Source organism: Octopus sinensis, linkage group LG3 (genome assembly GCF_006345805.1).
Source record: "Octopus sinensis linkage group LG3, ASM634580v1, whole genome shotgun sequence".
Taxonomy (NCBI): domain Eukaryota; kingdom Metazoa; phylum Mollusca; class Cephalopoda; order Octopoda; family Octopodidae; genus Octopus; species Octopus sinensis.
Genome location: NC_042999.1, coordinates 91,322,274 through 91,343,942, shown reverse-complemented (window position 1 = coordinate 91,343,942; position 21,669 = coordinate 91,322,274). Strand labels below are relative to the sequence as shown.

Genomic DNA, 21,669 nt, shown 5'->3' with positions numbered 1-21,669 from the left:
ATTAACTGAGATTAACCAGGTAATTTAGTAGTCAAATCTACCTCTAGATTTTTAAACACCACCTTTTTGTTTACTTATTACGTTGATAATCTCAGTTTAAAAAAATATGTTTTAAGAAGCTGTGTTACATATGTAAGACCTCTACCACATGGTACTTATTTAATTGAAACAGGAAGGATGGCAGACAAAGTTCAGCTGTGCTAGGATTGAACTCAGAATGCAAGGCACATAATTACATTAGTTGAGTTATTATCATCATCATCATCATCTAACAAAATGGATATTAAATTATGATGCTAATGACTCTACCACATCTATTACCCACTGCATTAACCCTTCAAAGGCTTCTAATTGTGATCGTTATTACTGTTATAACTAACAACTTCAATTGAAATCAAATTTCCTGATAAAAATTAAGATATTATAATATATAGGTGTTGTGACATCCCATGTTTGGAAATTGAGAAACAGAAACAAATGTATTTATAATAGATATAAAGTGGATGGTGTAAAATATGTTTGTGTGCATGTGTACATTTATCTATCTATAGATATATATGTCATTTGAATGTCCACTTTTCCATGCTTACATGAGTTGGACAGAATTTGTTGAGGTAGATTGTTTATGGTCAGATGCCCTTCCTGTCACTAAGTCTCACCTGTTTCAAGGAAGGTAATATTTCTTTTTGGTCAGACAACTTGTAGAGTGCAAGTGAAGGACACTGCTTGTATGACAGTAATACTCACAACTATTACATCTTAATGCCTTCTTAATGCAAAGAGACACTAACGCTCATTTGCACTCACACATATACACAGTGGGCTTCTTTTAGTTTCCATCTACCAAATCCACATGCTTCTCAACCACACAGCCATGTCTGTGCCTATATATATATATATATATATATATATATATATATATATATACACATACAGACACACACACACATACATATATTTAGGTATATACCAGACTTGCCTATATTCTCAGTATACACTAAAGATTACTTTTTAATACTGTGCACATTACATAGAACTCCACTTATGCTAGGAAATAGGTGGTATTCTATGTTATTTAGTACCAGGTCAGCCTTGCTCAAGCAGACCTATGATCTAAGCAAAGGTGTTCCTGATGTTATCCTTCTTTAAGATTGCATGGTATATCTTGGCTACTCTTTCTCCCAGGTCATGTCAGTCTTGTTAGTTTATTATTGTTATAACCTATATATTGCTGTAAGACCTTAACAGAATTTTATATATAATTCTGTAATCTTTTTAATTTGTGTATTTTTTCTTTAATAGATTCTGGAAACGAAATGGCTTTGTCCCTGTCTACTTAAGACAAACTGCTGTGAGTTATTATTTTGTTCATTGTTCTTTGAAGCAATACTTGCTACATTTCTTTTCAACATGGTTTGGGCATAGAGATGTCCAGTGAGACACAGCACAGTATTTGTGTTTCTAGTTCTAGCTAATTAATTTTAATTACAAAATATACTGTTCTATAATTTAGGACCAGTCGTATTGTGTGTATGTTTAAAAACAATAGAATATATTTCACTAACAAAATAGCATTCTGTACACCTTACTTAATGTGGATATACTGTAGAAAAGCTTACAACTGTAGTATTTGCCTCAAGAAAGCATCTGATACAGATTTATATTGCTAAAATGTACAGAAGAATATCAGCAGCAGAAGAAAATTACCTGGCAGAGGTGGTAGAATTTCTAAATCCAGATTTATGCATATTTGCAATCACATTCAGATTATTTTGTCAAATGTAATGCTTTTTCATTCACATTGTTTTTAATTAATTTTGCATTATTTTTTGTAGCTTCAAAATTTTGATGTGATTGTTCATTTTATTTTTGTATTGAAGGGTAGGTGTGATTGGCTAGATCTGGCTGGTTTAAATGCTGAAGGGTCAAATAAATTTAGCCTCTATTGATATCGGAAAGCATTGATTAACAAATCATGGTATTGCAAAAAGCTGGCAGGCTGGGTAAAAATTCCTTATTAGTGACAGAAGCAGTGTTATGCTATAACAAATATTTCACTTTTACACAAAATGAGGTTTTGGTCTCAATCTCTTGCTACATTGATTTTGTCTTGATTTTTCCTTCTGCTAGATAATTTCCCCAGAATGTTAGAAACTTGATTTTAGTAAATGATATGCTTGCTACAGTATTTGGCTTTGTATATTGTATAAGTCCATCCAACTAGGTTGGTTGTTATTATTTATTTCCAAGTCAGCCCTGATGAAGCAGACCTGTGGTCAAGGCATTCCAGCTATAACTGTTCTATCTTTTTCCTATATGCAGAGGACCCAGGACTACATTATTTATCTAGCATAGCCTTTGTTGAGATTGAATTGTGGTTTGAGGGAAATTTGGTTGCTATTTCCAGCAAGTTGAATGAATATGTAGAGAGTCTGTCATTAGTTCATAACTATAACAGGGCAGTCCATTGATGTAGAACCACTGAGACATTCCCTTAGAAGAGATATTGTTAAGAAGGACACCCAACCATAGGAACTGGTGTTGATGCCTATCACATTCCTCTGAACCGTTGGATCCTATCAAATTGTCCAAACTGCGACAGCATGGAATACAGATGCTAAATAATAATGGCTCATGTATATTAGAGTATTGCAATTTTCTCTATCTATGTCTTCATTGTCATCATCAATAATTTAATGTTTGCTTTTCCATGCTTGCATGGGTCAGATGGAATCATCATGACAGATTTTCTAAAGCAGGATGCTCTTCCTGCTGCAGTCCCTCCTCTTAATAACCAAGGTGATATTTTCCAATGGCTGGACATGTTATTGCAAAAGACTGAAAATGAAGGACAATGCATGTGATAGTGGCTCATGTTTATGACTATGTTGCAATGTCAAGACAACACAACACAAACAAACGCACAATGTGTGTGTGTGTGTGCATGTGTATGTACGATAGGAGTGCTGGAAAGTTCCTGGTTTTAAGGTTATCATGAAAGACCTGATTGGAGGCCCAACCTTCCAAGTTCTTTTACAAGGTTTACAAAAACTGAAGGACCCTTGCAATAAATGTGTTAATCTGAGAGGGGAAAATTGTGAATAAAATATCATAATTAACTGATCCTCCTTATCTTTTACCAGAAGCCAGGAACTTTTCAGCACTCCGTGTATAGTTTTCTATTCTCTAAGTATAGTATGATTTTATAATTTTATGCAAATTCCCAGAATTTCTATTGTAGTCTACACTCTATTGATTTTGTTTTTCAGAATGACTTGACTGGAGAACACTCCTGTATCATGCTGAAGGCTCTTCACGATAAAGAAAATGAATCAAACACATTGTATGACAAAAACTGGCTGCTATCATTCTGGAAAGGTAATTTATTTTATCATTGTCTGATTTGGCTATTATCATTATGCCTCCACCCTCTCTTCTCTACTTCTCCTAACATCATTTCATACTTCATTATTTTCTTATTCACTCTTTGCCACTAAAACTAAAGCCAATAAAGGGTTTTTACACAGTCACATAATCTGCTAGAAATAGCAGCCTTGTGTGTCTACAGTCAGACTCTACTTTCTTCAAAGTATAATGTAAATCTGAGTTGTGCTATCTGAAAAGACTGGATGGTCACAGCTGGAATGCTCCTCTAAGACTGACCTGAGGCAAAGCAACAAACATTTCAGTTAATTTTCATCCCATGTAAGCTACTCTGAAATGACAACATCTAAACCATCTTAACTCATAATGTACAAGTGGAATTTATTAATTAGCATATTGTCTTCAGAGTTGATTTTTTGAAGAAGAAAGTTTAGATCATGGAAAAATTGTTGATTGCATTTAGTAACATCAATGTGTTATGAATGAAGAAGAGAAGTAACCAGCTAAATATTTTGTAATATGCATCTTGGTCAGCTAGTAAAACAAGTAAAGTATGGGAGACAATTAATTTAATCATCATCATCGTTTAACGTCTGTTTTCCATAATGATGATGATGATGATTAAATCAATTGTCTCCCCTACTTTACTTGTGGCCTGGTTCAGTATGTTAGATATCATTACTATTAGGCACAGACATGGCTGTGTGCAAAGAAGTTTGCTTCCCAACCGCATGGTTCCAGGTTCAGTCCCAATGCGTGACACATTGGGCAACTGTCTTCTACTACAGCCCTGGGCTGACTTAAGTCTTGTGAATTGATTGATGGAAACCAAAAGAAGCCCATCATATATATACATATATGTGAGTGTGTGTTTGTGTTACTGTCTCAATGACTTGACATCACCCAATATTTGTAAATAAGTATCTCTGTCATGATAATGGTAGTCTTCATTTCCAATATTCTGGGAAATATGTCTGGCCATGGTGGGATATTACCTTATTTGAAAACAGGTGAATGTTGGCGACAGGAAAGGCATCTGGCCATAAAAAAACCTATCTCAACAAATTCTAGCCAACCTATTCAAGCATGGAAAAGTGAACATTATAATGATGATGATAAGTGGAGTCATAGAAATTGTAGAATGCTGACATATTTGATGCTCATTAGAGTGACAGAAACTTGCTTTGCCTCCCCCGGATTATATAAAAGAAAGGCCAGTCTATTTATTAAGGTTGAAACAGTTAATGAATTGCCTGTTCATTTACCTTCTCTTAAAACAAACATAGCATCAGTAAATCAAGAATTGATTTTTTTTTTTTTTTGAGGTTATCTTTCTTCATTCTAAGCCAAGAAATAATCACCATCAAGATGGTTAAAATAAATCAGCAATATATGTCTGCGTGCGTGTGTGTGTGTGTGCACGTATAGAAATATATATATATAGGGTGGCTCAAAAGTCACAGATTTCTGAAAGTTTAATAAATTTGTTTTAATTACATTTTTTTATTTGTAATTCTCAAAGTGTGACTCTTCACTCCTAATGTACATATATTTCCTGTGTACACACACACACACCTGCAGGCTTTTATTTTTTTGTATTTCTTTTTGTATGTTTACATTATTTCACAAATTTCTCTCTCACTTTAGATTTCCGTCGTCGTTTCATTTCCCTGTGTTCTTACCAGTTCCGTTCCTTCAGCTGCAGTACTGCACTTAGTATTCTCCAACAGAAACACTGTAAAGAAGAGGCAGTAGGTAAGCAGAATGTTGTCATGTCATCTCCTTGTTTATGGGTTCCAATATTTGTATATCATCTATGGCCATACATCCATGTATACGTAGGACTACATTTCCCAATGTGTCTTTTTTAAAGACAATTGGATGTGATTTGAAGAAGGTTTAGTTACTATTTCTAGCAGGTCATATAGATGTTCCCTTATTGATTCAAGCAGTATTTTGTTTTTGCTTAAGTTTTAATATTTTAAAATCTTAAGATGGTGAACTGGCAGAATCATTAGCATGCTGGACAAAATACTTAGCAGCATTTCATCTATCTTTATGAGTTCAAATTCTGCCAAGGTGGACTTTGCTTTTCATTTTTTTTTTAGTCAATAAAATAAGTATCAATCAAGCACTGGGGTTGACGTTGTCAACGTACCTCCTTCCCCAAAATTGCTGGCCTTGTGCCAAAATTTGAACCCAGTATTTTCAAATCTTTTCGAACATTAAGCATAATGAATGTATATTTCTGGTACTCCTAAATTCAAACTTTATTCTTATAACCATTGTGACCCAAGAACCATAAAAATTACTCAGCCTACTGCTCTAGTGAATTTGAGTGACATAGCAAAGTACATAATTTTGTTTTCTTTTATACAGGATTCCTAGACCTAGATGGCTTTTGTATTTCTAATTACTTCACATCATAGACTTTTTCTTGTATCTTATCATATTACCACCATAAGATAGGTTGTCTGCCACAACAATGTATTCAGTATTAGTTTTCATTCAGAGTAACTACTGCTCTTGTTGGGTTTGCTTTCATATTTGGAGTTTCTATGTGGGTTGCCTTCACTATGGCTGAGAAACAAACATCTCTTTCTGGTGTAGGGATACCAAGTGGGCTTGCAGTTGCATTTTTAAGCTACTGAGAATAAAGGTTACTTCTATGATATGAAAGGTCCTTTAATTCTGAACAGAGAACCCAGTCATAGTCCATGTAGGTTGATGGGGAAAGATGGGTGTCTAAAGCAGTTTGAAATAACACTTGCTGTTCGTGATGTAGGTGGAGGGAAGCCTATTGACTGAAATCATTAAAAATGTTATAACAGTCAAGTTTCATTGTCTTAATATCAATGCTGCATATACTTCTGGGGATCATATGATGCATTCTATTAACCTGTTGTTTCTGGTTGTAGCTCTGGCAAAACAAGAATTGGATTTCAAACTGACTGTATTTGACTTAAAGCGACTGGAGTTATATTCCCAAAATATGATAGACTATCATCTGATCATGGATCTGATGCCAACAATTGCTGAACTGTATTATCTCCAACGCTTACCTGATCTTCATCTCAGTGCTGTGCAGCAGGTAAAAGAATTAGTTTCTGTTTATTTGTTTTGCTTTTTGTTTTTTGTTTTTTTTTATTGCATCAGTTCTTTACTTCATATTTTTATTGTCTTTCCACTTTGTTAGTTTATTTTTCACTTCCTGCATCCCTGCCACTCCAACCCAATCATCATCATCATTAGAATGCCCCAATATACTTTTCTATGCAATATATTTTTCTATGCAACAAGATCACACTTTACTTGCTCCAATACAAGAAATTTTCCATTATTCTGGTTCAGAAATCTAGAAACAGAAGGTTGCCACAAAGAAGGCCTCACAGTACCTGGCTACAACCCTTTGTGTTCTGAGCCCAAATCTAGCTATTCTGAACAAATGATATTCCAATAAAATTTACTCCAACACTCTCTTTCTAAAATGTTTGGCCTTGCACCAATAACAGAATCCATTCCTATTCATTGTATGGAGTTGGTATAGTAGAAATAGTTCTTTGTTGTATTGAGTTATGTTCTGAACTGAGATCTCTGCTAGAACCGACTCTACCATTCATACATCCATCTGAGATTAACAGAGAATGTAACATTAGCCATATATTGCCGATAATTCAATTAGTTGTAACACTGGCTTATGATTTTGTATCTTTTATCTTTGAGAAATCATAATATTGTTAATTATATCAACTGCAGTACTTACTTTATCAACCTAAGAAGAATGAAAAGCCAAGTGAAGCCAGGCAGTGTTGTAACTTGCAACATAATGGGAGATAACTAATTTCATAAGTTGTTTGTTTCCAGTGTTTTAGTGAATCAGCAACCATCTGCCATAGTGGGCATGGATTTAATCCACCCTGTATTATACTCTTGTGCACACTAGTCTAGTGCATATTTGGTGCTTATTATTACTGCTACTACTTTTGTAAATGTTATTTTTTCTTTTTGTTTCATACTTGCCTCTTATTTCCAATCTTGCACTTTATTAGTAGTGCTACAGCACTGCAGAGACCGAAGACTGCTGGGTGTTTGCATTCAACACTACTCCAAAGCATGTCTATTCAAGTCCTTCCTGGCCTTCCTTTTCTCCTACCAGATATAAGTTAAAAATAACTTCTGTTTAGTTTATATCATCATCATCATTTAACATCCATTTTCCTTGCTGATTGTGTGTGTGTGTGTATACGTTTTCCATGCTGGCATTGGTTGGATGGTTTGACAAGGGGTGGCAAGTCAGAGGACTGCCAAGCTTTATATTCTGATTTGGCCTGGTTTCTATGGCTGGGTGCCTCTCCTAATGCCAACCACATTACAGAGTCTGCTGGGTGCTTTCTTCATGGCAGTAGCATGGGGCTGGATTGCAAAACTACTTGAAAAATAAAGACCCCTTGCCTATGAGAAGTAGTGTTGAGAGAGTTGGCTTTGTGCCAGTTCATGAGAGATTAAAAGAATAATGGAGGGAATAACATAATCTGTTGTAGAAGAGATTTAAGGGTACTCCAGCTATAGAAGAAAGTAAAGAAAGTGAGACTTAGATAGAAATGGAGAAAGTGAGTGAGGATAGTAGATATTTGTGTCAGGACATAAACCTCAAGGTGCAGTGATGGGATGAACATAGGTGAAGTGATACAGAGGATTGGACTGGGTGAGCAGGGAAGGGGTTAGAAGGGTATGTTTCATAAGAACATAAGGGGGAGATGGTTAAATGTGATACAAGTGAGTGATACAAGTGGCTCAGGGGTGGGGATTATGTTATATATGAGAGGGCATTGGGAGTATAGCAATTAAAGGGGTGTTAAGGATTGAGTATAGCATGGTTGGAGGAAGATAACAAGGAATGGAAGTGGTTCTGAGGATGGGGTGCAATAAAAGGGAGAGGATGTGACTGGAGGATGTTATCACCTTGTGGTGCCACATAAAAGCACCAGTGCAGTGGCCATGTACAAGCACCTAGCCCACTCTGTTAAGTTTTTGGGGTTAGGAAGAGCATGTAGCCATAGAAACCATACCAAATCAGACTGGAGCATGGTGCAGCTCTCTGGTTTGCCAGCTCTGGTCAAACCATCCAACTCATAGCAGCATGGACAATGAATGTGAAATGATGATGATGAGGTATATAGATGATGAAGAAGGAATTGCTTGTGAGAGAGAGGGGTGCTGACTTTCACATTAGATGTTTCAGTTATGCAACTAATTCCTATCTGGGGTTTTCTTTCAGGCTTTGCTACTTGGCATTGGTCTGCAACACAAGACAGTTGACGATCTAGAGAAGAACATAGGACTCGCTGCCAGTCAATTGCTGGGTCTCTACAACCGAATTATTCGCAAAGTTGTCCAGGTAATCTCATGTCTTACTTTTATTATATTGCTCAAATCAAATTTGCTTGTATAGCCAATGGCTGTGTAATTTGTTGTTGCCATTAGAAAGGTACTGTATTGTTTGTTATTAACAAAGCAATATGAATCCGTAAAATGTTGTTGGCATAGCAACAGCACTGTGTAGTTAATTGTTGGCATAGCAACGTTACTATGCAGTGTGCTGTTGGTATAGCAATAATTCTGTGTAGTTTGTTGTTGGCATAACAACAGTGCTGTATAGTGTATTGTTAGCCAGAGAAAATAGATTATGTATTTTGTTGTTGGTATTGCAACATGATTCTATAATTTATTGCTAGCTGTAGCAACAGGGCTGTAGTGTTTGTTTTAGACCATAGTTGCATGACTGTTGTTTGTTGTGGACCATAACTATAGAAATAAATATTTTGTTATTTTATAGATTAGTTTATGGAAGTTGGTGCTATTCATTGCTCTCTTTCTCTCTCTCTTCTCTCTCTCTATATATATATATGTTGTATCTCTTTTCTGCTCTGACATGCATTAATTTATTGTGTGGGACAATATGGTCAGTGCTTTCTGCGTTTTTTGTTTTTACTACTAATTAATGCGTAGATGGCTCCTCTGGCATAAACACATAGCTGTTTATATAATCATATGCAGTCTACAGATATATTGTTCTAGATTAGCTAACAAAATAGGCGTAGGAGTGACTGTGTGGTAAGTAGCTTGCTTATGAACCACGTGGTTCCGGGTTCAGTCCCACTGCGTGGCACCTTGGACAAGTGTCTTCTACTATAGCCTCGGGCTGACCAAAGCCTTGTGAGAGGATTTGGTAGATGGAAACTGAAAGAAGCCCATCATACGTAGATGGAAACTGAAAGAAGCTCCACACACACTGACCAATAATAATGATATCTTACTCAAATATTTCTAGCTATGATGATATAGCACATATTTCAGTACATGAAATAAAGAAATAATTGTGGAAAATTAGCCATTCCTGTAAATTGTTTCTGTTTAGCATTTTGATTATTTGTTTATGTATGAAACATTTGGTGATTTTTTTCTCTTGATTGAAATATTTTTTTTATCTTAACAGCATCTTAACTCTATTGTTGAGAAATCTGTGGAGCAGACCCTTATAAAGGAACACAAAATTACCATGGAACCAGTGGCACAGACGCTAGATGATGAATTGGTAAGTTCCTTAGTGGAAACTTAGAGTGAACAAAGATGACCATGTCAATAGGAAGTTTGCTTGACTTGCTATTTTGTTCTAGTTTCAATCTCAGTACTTGCTTTTGCGACAAGTACCTTCAGTGATAATCTCAAGTTGAGCATATGACTTGTAAATGAAAACTAATAGATAGCTGTATAGAAATAAACTCTGTGTGTATATGAGAGAGAGAGAGAGAAATTGCCAATAAAATTACTAAGGCGGGCTTTTTTTTTTTTTATAGTTTTTTTTAGTTGCTTCAACACGTTCAGCTAATGATTAGCCAGTTGCCAATGTTATTGCTCACAAATGAGCAATATAAAATAGAACCCTGTTTCCTTGTCACTATTTCAATGTCGCACTGCTTAGCAAAAGGAGGTTTCTTTTTCTCTCTTGACATGATGTGGGTAGCCTGTATGAAACCCATTAGAGAAAGTATGGTACTTTGTAGTAGTTGATATGAAATATTGACAAAGGCTGAGAAAAAGGAAGTGGGTGTAATTGATCAGACATGTATCATTCACCTGCACGAAAGTGATGATGGTTGTGAGCTGAAAGAGCAGATGGGCATTAAAGAGATCTGTCAATATATGTTGGGAAGATCATGGCAATTGTATAATTAGCAATAAGTATGGACGAGATGAGTGTTGGGTGGAAAAATGCTTCTTAAACAACTCAAATTTTTTATCTATCCATGGGTTCACAGAAATTGATTTACAAGAGAAAACTCATAAACTCAATATAATCAGACACCATGAATTGCATTTCAAAAAGTGATAATGTAATTCTTCAGTGTTGTAAAACAAAGAATTTTCAGGATAAAACATTAGAGTTTACAACTGTCAAAGTTGCTACATTAGAAAATTGGACATTTCATTTTTAATGACCTGATAGCTTGCAGCAATTAGTTGCATTCTGAATTCAAATCTCATGAAGTTCAAATTGGTTAGATTTGTTGAGGAAATAAATTAGCCATGAAGTTGTGGGGTTGCCATAATTGACTATATCCCAACTCATAAATTTGAAACCTTGTTCTTTGGTAAGAAATTTTTATTAACAGTCATATGAAGATTAAATTGGTATGATTCCCTTTCAGGATGCTGCTGCCATAGAAGTCAAAGAGGAGATGAGAAAGAAAATAGCTCCAATCCTGGAAGAATCTGAGCTCAGTCAATTTGCTGTGAAGGGAGATGAAGATCAGTGGAATTTGGCTCTCTCTACTGGGAAGAAGAATTTAAAAAGTATCAGTATCAAAAGGTTAGTGAATTCTGTACTACTACCACCACCACCAACAATCTCTGTGCTGTTTTATTATATTTTCAAATTGGTTTGTTTTTTTCTCTCTGTTTCTCTTCATCTCTCTCTACTATTTTATTGTACTCTCAGGTGGGCTAAAATGCATCCATCTCTTCTCATTATCACCTCTGTCTGTTTGAAAGACTCTCCGTGCTGTGTTTGCTTGTATTCCCTAGAATTATATTTCTAAGAAAACTCCCTCTATACCATATTGTACCTATTCATCTCAAATGAATATCCATGAGTTTGAGTGGCTCTGCAAGAATATTAGTGTATAACTTTTTGAGAGGACATGCAGGGTATATTGGCAGTGGTCGATGGAGAATAAGGAAGGGATATGGGTGCAGACATGGCAGTGTTAAGAAATTTGCTTCACTGTCTCTTAATTTTGAATTCAATCACACTGGCTCTTCTATTTACATCCCCAGGGAGGTAATTTCTTGAAGGGACGTGACTCTGTTGAATGCATCTTTTCAGTAGCTAAAGATTGATGAAATGTAACTTTGACTAAGTACTGGAGACAATATAATTAACTGAAACCCTTGTAGACAATGCCTAGGCATAACTACAATCAGTACCAGACACAAATAACGAAATATAATATGGGTAGAGTGATATAATATTCACTATGTTGCATTTACATATATTTTCAAGATTATGTTTCTCAATCTTAGTTTCCAGGTTTTATCTTCATTTTAAATATGAAATGCATCATCATCATTTAACGTCTGCTTCCCATGCTAGCATGGGTTGGACGATTTGACTGAGGTCTGGCGAACCAGATGGCTGCACCAGACTCCAATCTGATCTGGCAGAGTTTCTACAACTGGATGCCCTTCCTAATGCCAACCACTCCATGAGTGTAGTGGGTGCTTTTACGTGTCACTGGCACGAGGGCCAGTCAGGTGGTACTGGCAACGGCCTGCAGGTTGTGAATATCCAGAAAACCACAACTACTCTTTCATTAGTGGTAGCTTACCATTAAAAGTGGTGTACACTTAAAGGGTCTATTTGGTAATGCTATTTAGTATGACCATTTCCTTATGATGCTTCGAAGATAGAGAATCCCTTGCATGTAAGCATTATTGCTAGTTACCTGAACACTGACAATAATTGTCACAACATTAAAGAGTGTGACAATTGAATTGTTATAAACCTTTAACTTTGCTTAAGTCATTAGATAGCAGCCATGCTGGGGCACATTAATGTCGAAAACAATTTATCAATTCAGAAGAGTTACTGAATACTTTTCAGTCTGTTCAAGGTGAGCTGAAACTTCAAAGTTACTGTCAGCATTTTCATTGTTAATGTTAAACATATCAAAAATATGTATATATGTTTATTGGTGTAAAGTCATATTTGATAAGTTCAAGCGCACTTAGGTGTGTTGAGTAACAAGCAACATACATGTGTTTTTATGCAAAATCACAGTAGTCACTAATGTTTGTTTTTTTTTGTTTTTGTTTTGCAGTATCAGGCAGAAACGTCAACTGAAGGAGGTGGAAGACAATACTGTCCAAAAGAAATCAAAAAAATTCAAGAAATCCAAGAAGCATAAATAATGCAATAAATATTTAATTTTTTTATTGTAGTGTTACTGTGTTTTTCATTTACTTGGATTTGCTGTTAATAGTAACTTCTTCCTGGGCATGTGGTTGATACATAAATCCGCTGAATCAATGAATGGAGCTTGATGGTGAAATGTATAGCACTCAGATCTCTCTCAGATTCTACTCTACCAACATTGGAAAGAATATTGTGTCATGTTGTCTTTGATTCACTGTGTCTGGATAGAAGTTGGAATTGTCATGGCTCGAATGCTTTCAGTTAATTTGGACTATCTTTTTAAACAGACAGTGAAAGATGACTAGAAATGTACTGTTGATTGACAGTGTAAAGTATTATTAGTAGAGGAAGATCATGTGAAAAAGTGGTTAGATGGCATCTCAAGAAGTTTGTCTTCACTGATCAGATGAGGTAAGGTTGAAATGAGTATTTACTATGCTTCACAATTGCTTAAACTATGTCAGCATGTTAAATAATCATATTCAGGCAGCCTCTGTGAAGTTGCTGATCTTACAAAATTTTTCCTCAAATATTAACCTACATCTTAATATATACACTGGATAAACTAGTCCTGAATTTATTATACCAGTAAAGAAGATGCCACAATCACACTTTGAATTCAACTCCAATGATTTTTCATCATATAATTATTTTTCTCAAAATCATCATCATTTAACGTTCGTTGTCCATGTTGAAATGGGGATGGGACTATAATTGGAAAGCAGAGCACTTTCCAATCGAAGTCAGATGTAGAGGAATCATTGTACAGAGTGTGAGGTGACTGTTGTTATCATTAGGCCTCACTCATCATAAAGTAAATACCACCATGAACAAAATCCCAACTACAGTGGAAAAGGCTAGCCACTGGATTTGGTTAAAAGGAGATGATGACTGATGGCTAGAGAAATATTGAGCTATATTTGGATAACCAGTTGATCTAGTGAGGTGGGGCTGGTGTGCAATGATGCCATCAAAAGGTAGGCTCCAAAACGGCACACATTCTCTCCTAATGATCTGACTTCTGGTATGCAGAGCTTTCAACTGGTAGCACGTGCATGTGCAAGTTGTTTGCAAAACATCAAGATTCATAAAGAAATTTGATGACATGTTCTTTGGTCTTACAACAATAGTAAGATAATGGAATCAATAATCTGTAGGTGGAAGAGTATACACATACTCAAACAGTATATTATTGGTACCAATTTGTTCAAATTTAATAATTGTGATTATCAACTGAGAAAGATAAAGCTGAATATATATTAACATCATATCTGTTGATTTTACTTTTGTCTTGGCCATTGGATAGCAGTAGTGTATTTCTATGTGGTTGTGGTTTTACAGCAACATATATACTCTAAATTATTGATACTCTGTAGAAATCATATGGACTTCACTATAATTCTTAGAGGCCAGATGAAAACTCTATGACGACACTCAGATTTAACTGCTGTATGTATGATTAATTTATCATAATACATATTTCATCCTGCTTATTTCTGCAGCATAAGTTTACTCTTTACTCTTTTACTTGTTTCAGTCATTTGACTGCGGCCATGCTGGAGCACCGCCTTTAGTCGAGCAAATCGACCCCAGGACTTATTCTTTGTAAGCCCAGTACTTATTCTATCGGTCTCTTTTGCCGAACCGCTAAGTGACGACGACGTAAACACACCAGCATCGGTTGTCAAGCAATGCTAGGGGGACAAACATACACACACATATATACATATATACGACGGGCTTCTTTCAGTTTCCATCTACCAAATCCACTCACAAGGCTTTGGTCGGCCCGAGGCCATGGTAGAAGACACTTGCCCAACATGCCACGCAGTGGGACTGAACCTGGAACCATGTGGTTGGTAAGCAAGCTACTTACCACACAGCCACTCCTGCGCCTATAAGTCATTTACAATCTAGCTAACAATATGTATATGACAACCATGTTGAAATGGCATTTACTAAATTTCAGAAGTATGCAGCAGCATATGCAATAAAGTTAGTTGCTACCTCTATTCGCCCTTGCGTATTGGATGTATTTTTCTCCAAACTCGAGGTATGATAGTAATGTTATATTTTCATTTCACAATTTCACACTCTCGGAGTGGTTGGCGTTACGAAGGGCATCCAGCTGTAGAAACTCTGCCAGATCAAGATTGGAGCCTGTTGCAGCCATCTGGTTCGTCAGACCTCAGTCATATTGTCCAACCCATGCTAGCATGGAAAGCGGACGTTAAACGATGATGATGAATTCAATAAGGTAAATAGCAATCATTGTCGCTTTTATTTACCTTATTGAACTCTTAATCATGCAGTAATGTTATTTTTGTAAACTATACTCTGTTTCTCTTTATGATACAACTGTAATTGATATGCACTGAACCTTAAAATACTTTTCCTCAACTGATAAAGCTTATGAAGAGGATCACAAAAATAAATTTCTGAAAGAACCCAGAGAAGTAAACACAAATGCGAGAAACAAGAAAATTAAAGGGGAATAACTAAGAAATTAGTTACCAAGGGAAATAACTCTTCTAATTTTTCTATTAAGTCTATGTAACAAAAATTATTTACGTCTTACGATTCTAAAATTCTGCCATTAATTTTAGGCTAGAGAAATTCAAACGTAACGCAATTTAGTGTCTATTTTCGTACATGTACATTCTGAGTTCAATTCTTGATGGTCTAAGAACTATTCTTTCACGTCAACCAGCTTCGTCATATGTAAAATGTCACTTTATTACCTGCGTACATACAGAATAGTAATTGGGATGTTCATAACAATTCTGTGTATGATCGTTAAATTTTTTTTTTATGGCTTAATCTAAAGTGAAAGGGTGGATTAATATTAGAGATGGATTTGGTTGCATGGTTGAAATTACTGAAGTAAAGTGAAAAATTGTCGATAACATTTCTCAGGGTAGAAGTGATAAGTAACAAGAACTATAGCTTTGAGAGATGTCTCTCTATGAGAGATCTATGTGAAATTTCTCACCATTTAAAAAATCAAATGCTTCAAACAAAATGCAGTTTCAGAAGAAATTATTAATATATCTTGTATGGTTCTCTATAATAAACTCCGAGCCATCGGGGTGTCTTTTCATTTTTTCCCCCCTAATATTCCGTGAAAATTGAGATTTAAATTTTAAAATTATATATATATATATAAGACATTAAAACAGAAATCCAAAATAGAAGTAAACACGAACATGAGCGAAGAAAGAAGAAAACATCAATTTAACGCTAAGTGCTTCAATTTGTCGCACACAACAAGGTTCAACGGAACCTACAGAAGCAAGCCAACACGCTCGCGACATTACTATGGGCAATGGCGAAGCTAAGGCGTTGGAACAGTCATGCTCCTTCATGGGCATCACTTGACACCTCGGTGAGGCGAACCGCTAACTGCGACAAGAATTTCGCTGTTAGTGCCTCAGCCCCTCCAAACGTCGCAAACACCAGAGTCTAGAAGAAATGGTTCACTGACAAGTCCCGATACTTAAGGAGTTTGTTCCGTTTGACTACGGAACCAGTGACCCTCTCATTTACCGAGATATCTGTAGTTTATGAATTAAGGATTTGCATTTTCTCTCCAAGACTCCAAATTCAGCCATACTCTGCTATCCTGGTATGTATCCTGTTGCTCCAATAACAATGGGTATGAAGCTGAAAGTGTGTCTTTGGTACTGGATTTGCAAGTTCCTTATCAATGTTCTATAGATGTCCTCTTTCTCTAGTATTTTTCTAACCAAGAGGGCATCTGATTTCTACAACAGAACATGTCTTTTCTTTGTGGTCCAACATAACGATATCTAGCCGGTTGTGTTCTAACTTGGTAGGTTCAATTTTTAAGTTGTGTGTGTGTGTGTGTGCGTGTATGTATGTATTATGTATGTATGTATGCATGTATGTATGTATGTAAATATATTATGAGGTAGTTGTCCATAAATCAGAAAGCAGCTCCCTCTAAAAGAGAAATTGAGTGGTTATACTTTTATATTGTCAATCCCAGTATTCCTTGTTATGCCATAAAACTGGTTGGGATGTTACCGACGGTTTCGTGCAAATTACTGGGTTAGGATATATTGGCAACTCTTCATATATGCTGGCCGGAAGTGCGTAGCCTCTTTTATGCTGGAAGTAAATATTACTGTTCTGGTGTACTCGTAATGGTAATAAGTAGGAGGGAAAGAAAAGTTTCCCCCACCCCCATAGGGTGATTGTAGCAGCTCGAAAGGGAGTCAGTTGTGCATGTGCCCATGCTTTCTCTTCTCTAATCCATAAAAGAGAAAGGCCACGTTGTCAGAACGAATTTCCTTTTACGAGGGTAACAGCAAAATAGCTCATTCTTTGACTTCATGAAGCCATCTGGTTCGTGTGAGTGCTTTTAGGATTCTTCTCTCGGCCAAGCAAATCTTGCATCTTTTACATCTTTCAGATACAGTTCAGGTTGTTCTTGTAGTTTCCAGTTTTGTACGGAGTTCTTTCTTCTTTTATTCGCCATATGTAGCTAGCTACATGTTATAACATTCCACATGGGCGTTCACCAATATTTTTTATACTAAACGCACAGCTAAGCTGTACTCTTAATCTATGCTGACTGAATAACGTCCTACATCTTTGGGACTGAGTAAAATGCTTATCCTAGTGCAATAGTCGGTGTGGAACAATCGGTAACATTCTGACTCGTTATATGGTGAAATAAGGAATAAACTTCTTGACAATATTATAATTTTTGCTGTGCGCAATTCTGATTGATCTAGATAAGATATAGATTTTATACTAGCTGCACGTAGTGCTCAGATTTCGATAATAAGCTTTGGACATGATCCAATAGGGTTGACACTTTCGACATTGCAACGGAATCAAGCGACTCAGCACAAATCACTGATCTTGTCGGATTATATAGTCTAATCCAGATCGAGTCCCGGTTTCCTAAGATGGGAGCAGTATACTTAGCTCCCTTCATACTAGGTAGGTGTAGTAAGGAAGAAATGAAGAGATGCATGAAACGACTTTTTAAATTCTTCAAAAATTCCGGACTATTTGTCGCTATAGAAAATAATTACCATACGGCACTTTTTTCTGAGGCAACGTTTAGTCTGGATACCAGATTATTTGAACCATACCATAAACCTAACGAAAACCTAAGATATACAAATGTAACTCTAATCACCTACCCTCTGAAAAAACGGATCTGTAAAAAAAAAATATCTAATCGAATATCGGCTAATAAAATATTTAAGTCACTGACACATTATTGCAACGCAATATTAGCTAGAGCTTGTTATGCTAAGAATATCAAAGATATTCCTAATAACGATCTTATTAATCGACATAGCCACAATAATACTAGCACTAAACTTTAATTTGGTAGAAGAAATTATAAACACGAAATAAAAGAAGGTGGCCGTCGTAACCCAAGAAAGAGAGAAAATGCCACAATAAATAAACCTAGAAGAGAAAATAGGACTAATCGAAGTATCACTCATAGCTGTAACTCCTTAGCTAATGGCCCTACCACAGATTATACTAGTATAGACCGAACAAAAAGTATATAAAAATGCAATATTTTGTTATATAATCAAATTTTCGGATTACAAATATCATCCGGGCGTGCTTGCTGCATTGGATAAACATTTTCCAAAATCTGACGAATACTACGAAGTTTTAATCAGACATACAGTGAAATTATCGTTCCCTACTTCTAATAACCTAGAATACTACATTCATGAATTTAATAATATAAAGATAAACCAAGAGTTAACTAACACAATTAATGGGGTTGAAAAAAAATTATCAATCTAATAAGAATTGTAATAATAAAGAAGAAAATAATTAAACCCATCTAAATAATTATGACAAAAGTAATAATATAAGCGATGGCAAGAATAGTGCAATTAAAAAGAGATACACTGAAAATTTTAATGATAATAGATCTAAACGCAACCACAAGAATGGTAATGAAGGATATATATATAGAGAACTAATAGTTCTTTATACTATAGACACAAGGCCTGAAATTTGAGGAAGGGACTGGCGATTAAATCAACTCCCAGTGTAATACCGGTACTTGTTTTATCGATACCGAAAGGATGAAAGGCAAAGTCGATCTCGTCGGAATTTGAACTTAAAATGCAAAGAAGGACGAAATGCCGCTAAGCATATTACCCGGCACGCCAGCGATTCTGCCAGCTTGCCGCTCTGTAGAGAGAACTAATAATCCTTTCTACTATAGGCACAAGGCCTGAAATTTTGGGGGAAGGGTTAAGTCGATTACATTGATCGCAGTACTCAACTGTTACTTAAGTTATCGATCCTAAAGGATGAAAGGTAAAGTCGACCTCAGCAGAATTTTAACTTAGAACATGTAGACAGACGAAATGCTGCTAAGCATTTCATCCAGCGGGCTAACGATTCTGTCAGCTCGCCACCCAATAGAATAGTCTAATAATAACAACAGAAACTATAAAAGAAAGATTAGGAATTGAAGAAAGACATATTACGATCGAGTAGAAGGCAGTGTGGTAAACAGTTGTAGTTTCAGAGAAGAGAACATATGTCTTCTGCAAAACGAATGCTTTCGGAAGAATGTAATATACAAATGCATAGTGAGAAAACTAGCAGATGTATTTGTATATATTGGTGAGACTGCAGATTCCTTCAAAAGTCAATATCGGAACCATATTGCATCATTCATGAATATTAATAAAGGACACCGCATATCTCTCACTGGGCTAGTCCATTCTTCAGCTAAAATAGTGTCCAGTTCTTGTAGTGATGATGATGGAGGATATTGACTCCTTACTTGTTTTTCTAAAATGCATCATACATGTTCAATAATATTGAGATCTGGAGACTGTGCTGGCCAGATAACATGTTCAACTTCACTAGAATGTTCCTCGTGCCATTCAGTAACAACGTTAGCTGTGTGAATTGATGCCTTATCCTGAAAGATTGCGTTTCCCTTCAGAAACAGTTCGGCAACCATAGGATGAATTTGATCAGAGAAAATGCTTAAAACGTCTTCACTATTAATTCTGCCATGAAGAGAAACTATTGGGCCAACGGATTTCCAAGATATAGCACCCCCGCCGATCATCACAGATCATCCTTCATGTTTAACAGTTGGAAGAAGGCAGTCTGGATCAAAAGCTTCTTTTGGCTGTCTCTACACGTATACTCGACCGGTGGTTAGAAATAAGTTAAAGGATGACTCGTCTGAGAAAATAACATTCTTCCACTGCTCTAGGGACCAATTCTGTAAGTTTTTACTCCACACGCTTTGCAAATTTGTTTTTGAAAGTAGTGGTTTTCTGATTGAAGTCCTCCCGTGAAATCCGACTTTGTGCAGCTCCCGGCGAACAGTTTTTGTGGAAACTAGGTTCTCGATATGCTCTGCAGTAATTTTGGGAGCTCTACTTTTGTGGTCCTTTCTAATAATTCGTGTAAGAGTCCGATGGTCCCTATCTGAAAGTTTTGGTTTTCTTCCGGAGTTTTGTTTCGACGATGAGGTTTTTTTCCCTCTTTCTCAAAGGCAATCATTACTTTCAAGTCAGTACTTCTTGATACATCAAGCATTTCGACTGTTTTCGTTACACTAGCGCCTGCCATGCGAGCACCAACAATTTGACCTCTTTGAAAGTCCAATAGAGCTGTCATTTTAAAGAATTTTAATTACCTTTTTCTGATGATATCTGAAAAGAAGTAGCAGTGTTAGAAACACATTAAGCAACACTAATAATAAATCAAAAAGCATAAAAATAAACAAGCTTTTGACGGTTATATAGATATTTCAAAATTATGATGCTATGATGCTAGGTGTTTCCATTATTTTGTCCAACCCATGTATATATGACGGGCTTCTTTCAGTTCCCGTATACCAAATCAACTCACAAGGCGTTGGTCGGCCCGAAGCTACAGCAACAGATACGTGACAAAGGTGCTACGCAGTGAGACTTAACCTGGAACCATGTGGTTGGGAAGCAAGCTACATACCACACCACCACGCCTGTATCTATATACATACAGACACACACAGACACACACACACACACACACACACACACACATATACACACACTCACATGCCCACACGCTCACACACACACAGACATATACACATATACATATAGCTACGTACGCATATATACGCATGTGCGTATGCATGTATGATATGTATGTGTGTTTGTTTTGTACATATCACTGACAAAGAAAAGTTTATCTTTGAAGTATCATGCTAGTGGTAATTGCTTTGTTAAACAAATAAATTGTACAAAAGTAGCACCAGTTCGTCGACAAACTGATAAATTACACTTCAAGGCGCTCAGTTCACTTTACATTCAGATAATTTCAATTTCAAGGTGTAAGTTTTTCATTTATGTTAATAAACTAAGGTAATTTTCATATTATGCCTCAGTGTGTGTGTGTGTTTGTCTGAGTACGCGCGCACATGTGAGTGCATGTGCGTGGGTGTATGTATGAAATAGATGTTTTGTTTCTATTATTGCACTTTACATATAGAGCAAAATGACTGGTGGAGAATAAATGATATCTACTGGGAACATTTCTTCCAATCGCTTTTATCATTTTATTGTCATATCATTTGTGTATTCTTCCTTTGATGGCTAATTATGTCTTCTCTTTGTTTAGCTGTACACTCATTAGCCTTTTTATCTAATTACCTAACTCCCTAACTCTCCATCGATATGTATATAAACTCATATTTTATGCATAAGTGAATGCGTTGGTTTGTGCAAGCTTACATTAAAACTTGGATACGTTTATACATATAAGCGTATATACATATACAT

At 36.1% G+C, this 21,669-nt stretch overlaps 1 protein-coding gene across 1 annotated transcript in view; it reads left to right on the top strand.

The window, feature by feature from the left end:
* The window catches only part of LOC115209270 (RNA cytidine acetyltransferase), a 43,701-nt gene extending 30,822 nt beyond the window's left edge, over positions 1-12,879 (top strand). The window contains exons 20-27 of the mRNA XM_029777574.2: positions 1,303-1,351; positions 3,270-3,378; positions 5,032-5,139; positions 6,303-6,475; positions 8,663-8,782; positions 9,881-9,979; positions 11,094-11,254; positions 12,765-12,879. Of these exons, the coding sequence (XP_029633434.1) occupies positions 1,303-1,351; positions 3,270-3,378; positions 5,032-5,139; positions 6,303-6,475; positions 8,663-8,782; positions 9,881-9,979; positions 11,094-11,254; positions 12,765-12,855 (910 nt within the window). The 3' untranslated portion in view covers positions 12,856-12,879. The remainder of the gene's footprint in view (positions 1-1,302; positions 1,352-3,269; positions 3,379-5,031; positions 5,140-6,302; positions 6,476-8,662; positions 8,783-9,880; positions 9,980-11,093; positions 11,255-12,764) is intronic.
* The last annotated feature ends 8,790 nt before the right edge of the window (positions 12,880-21,669 follow it).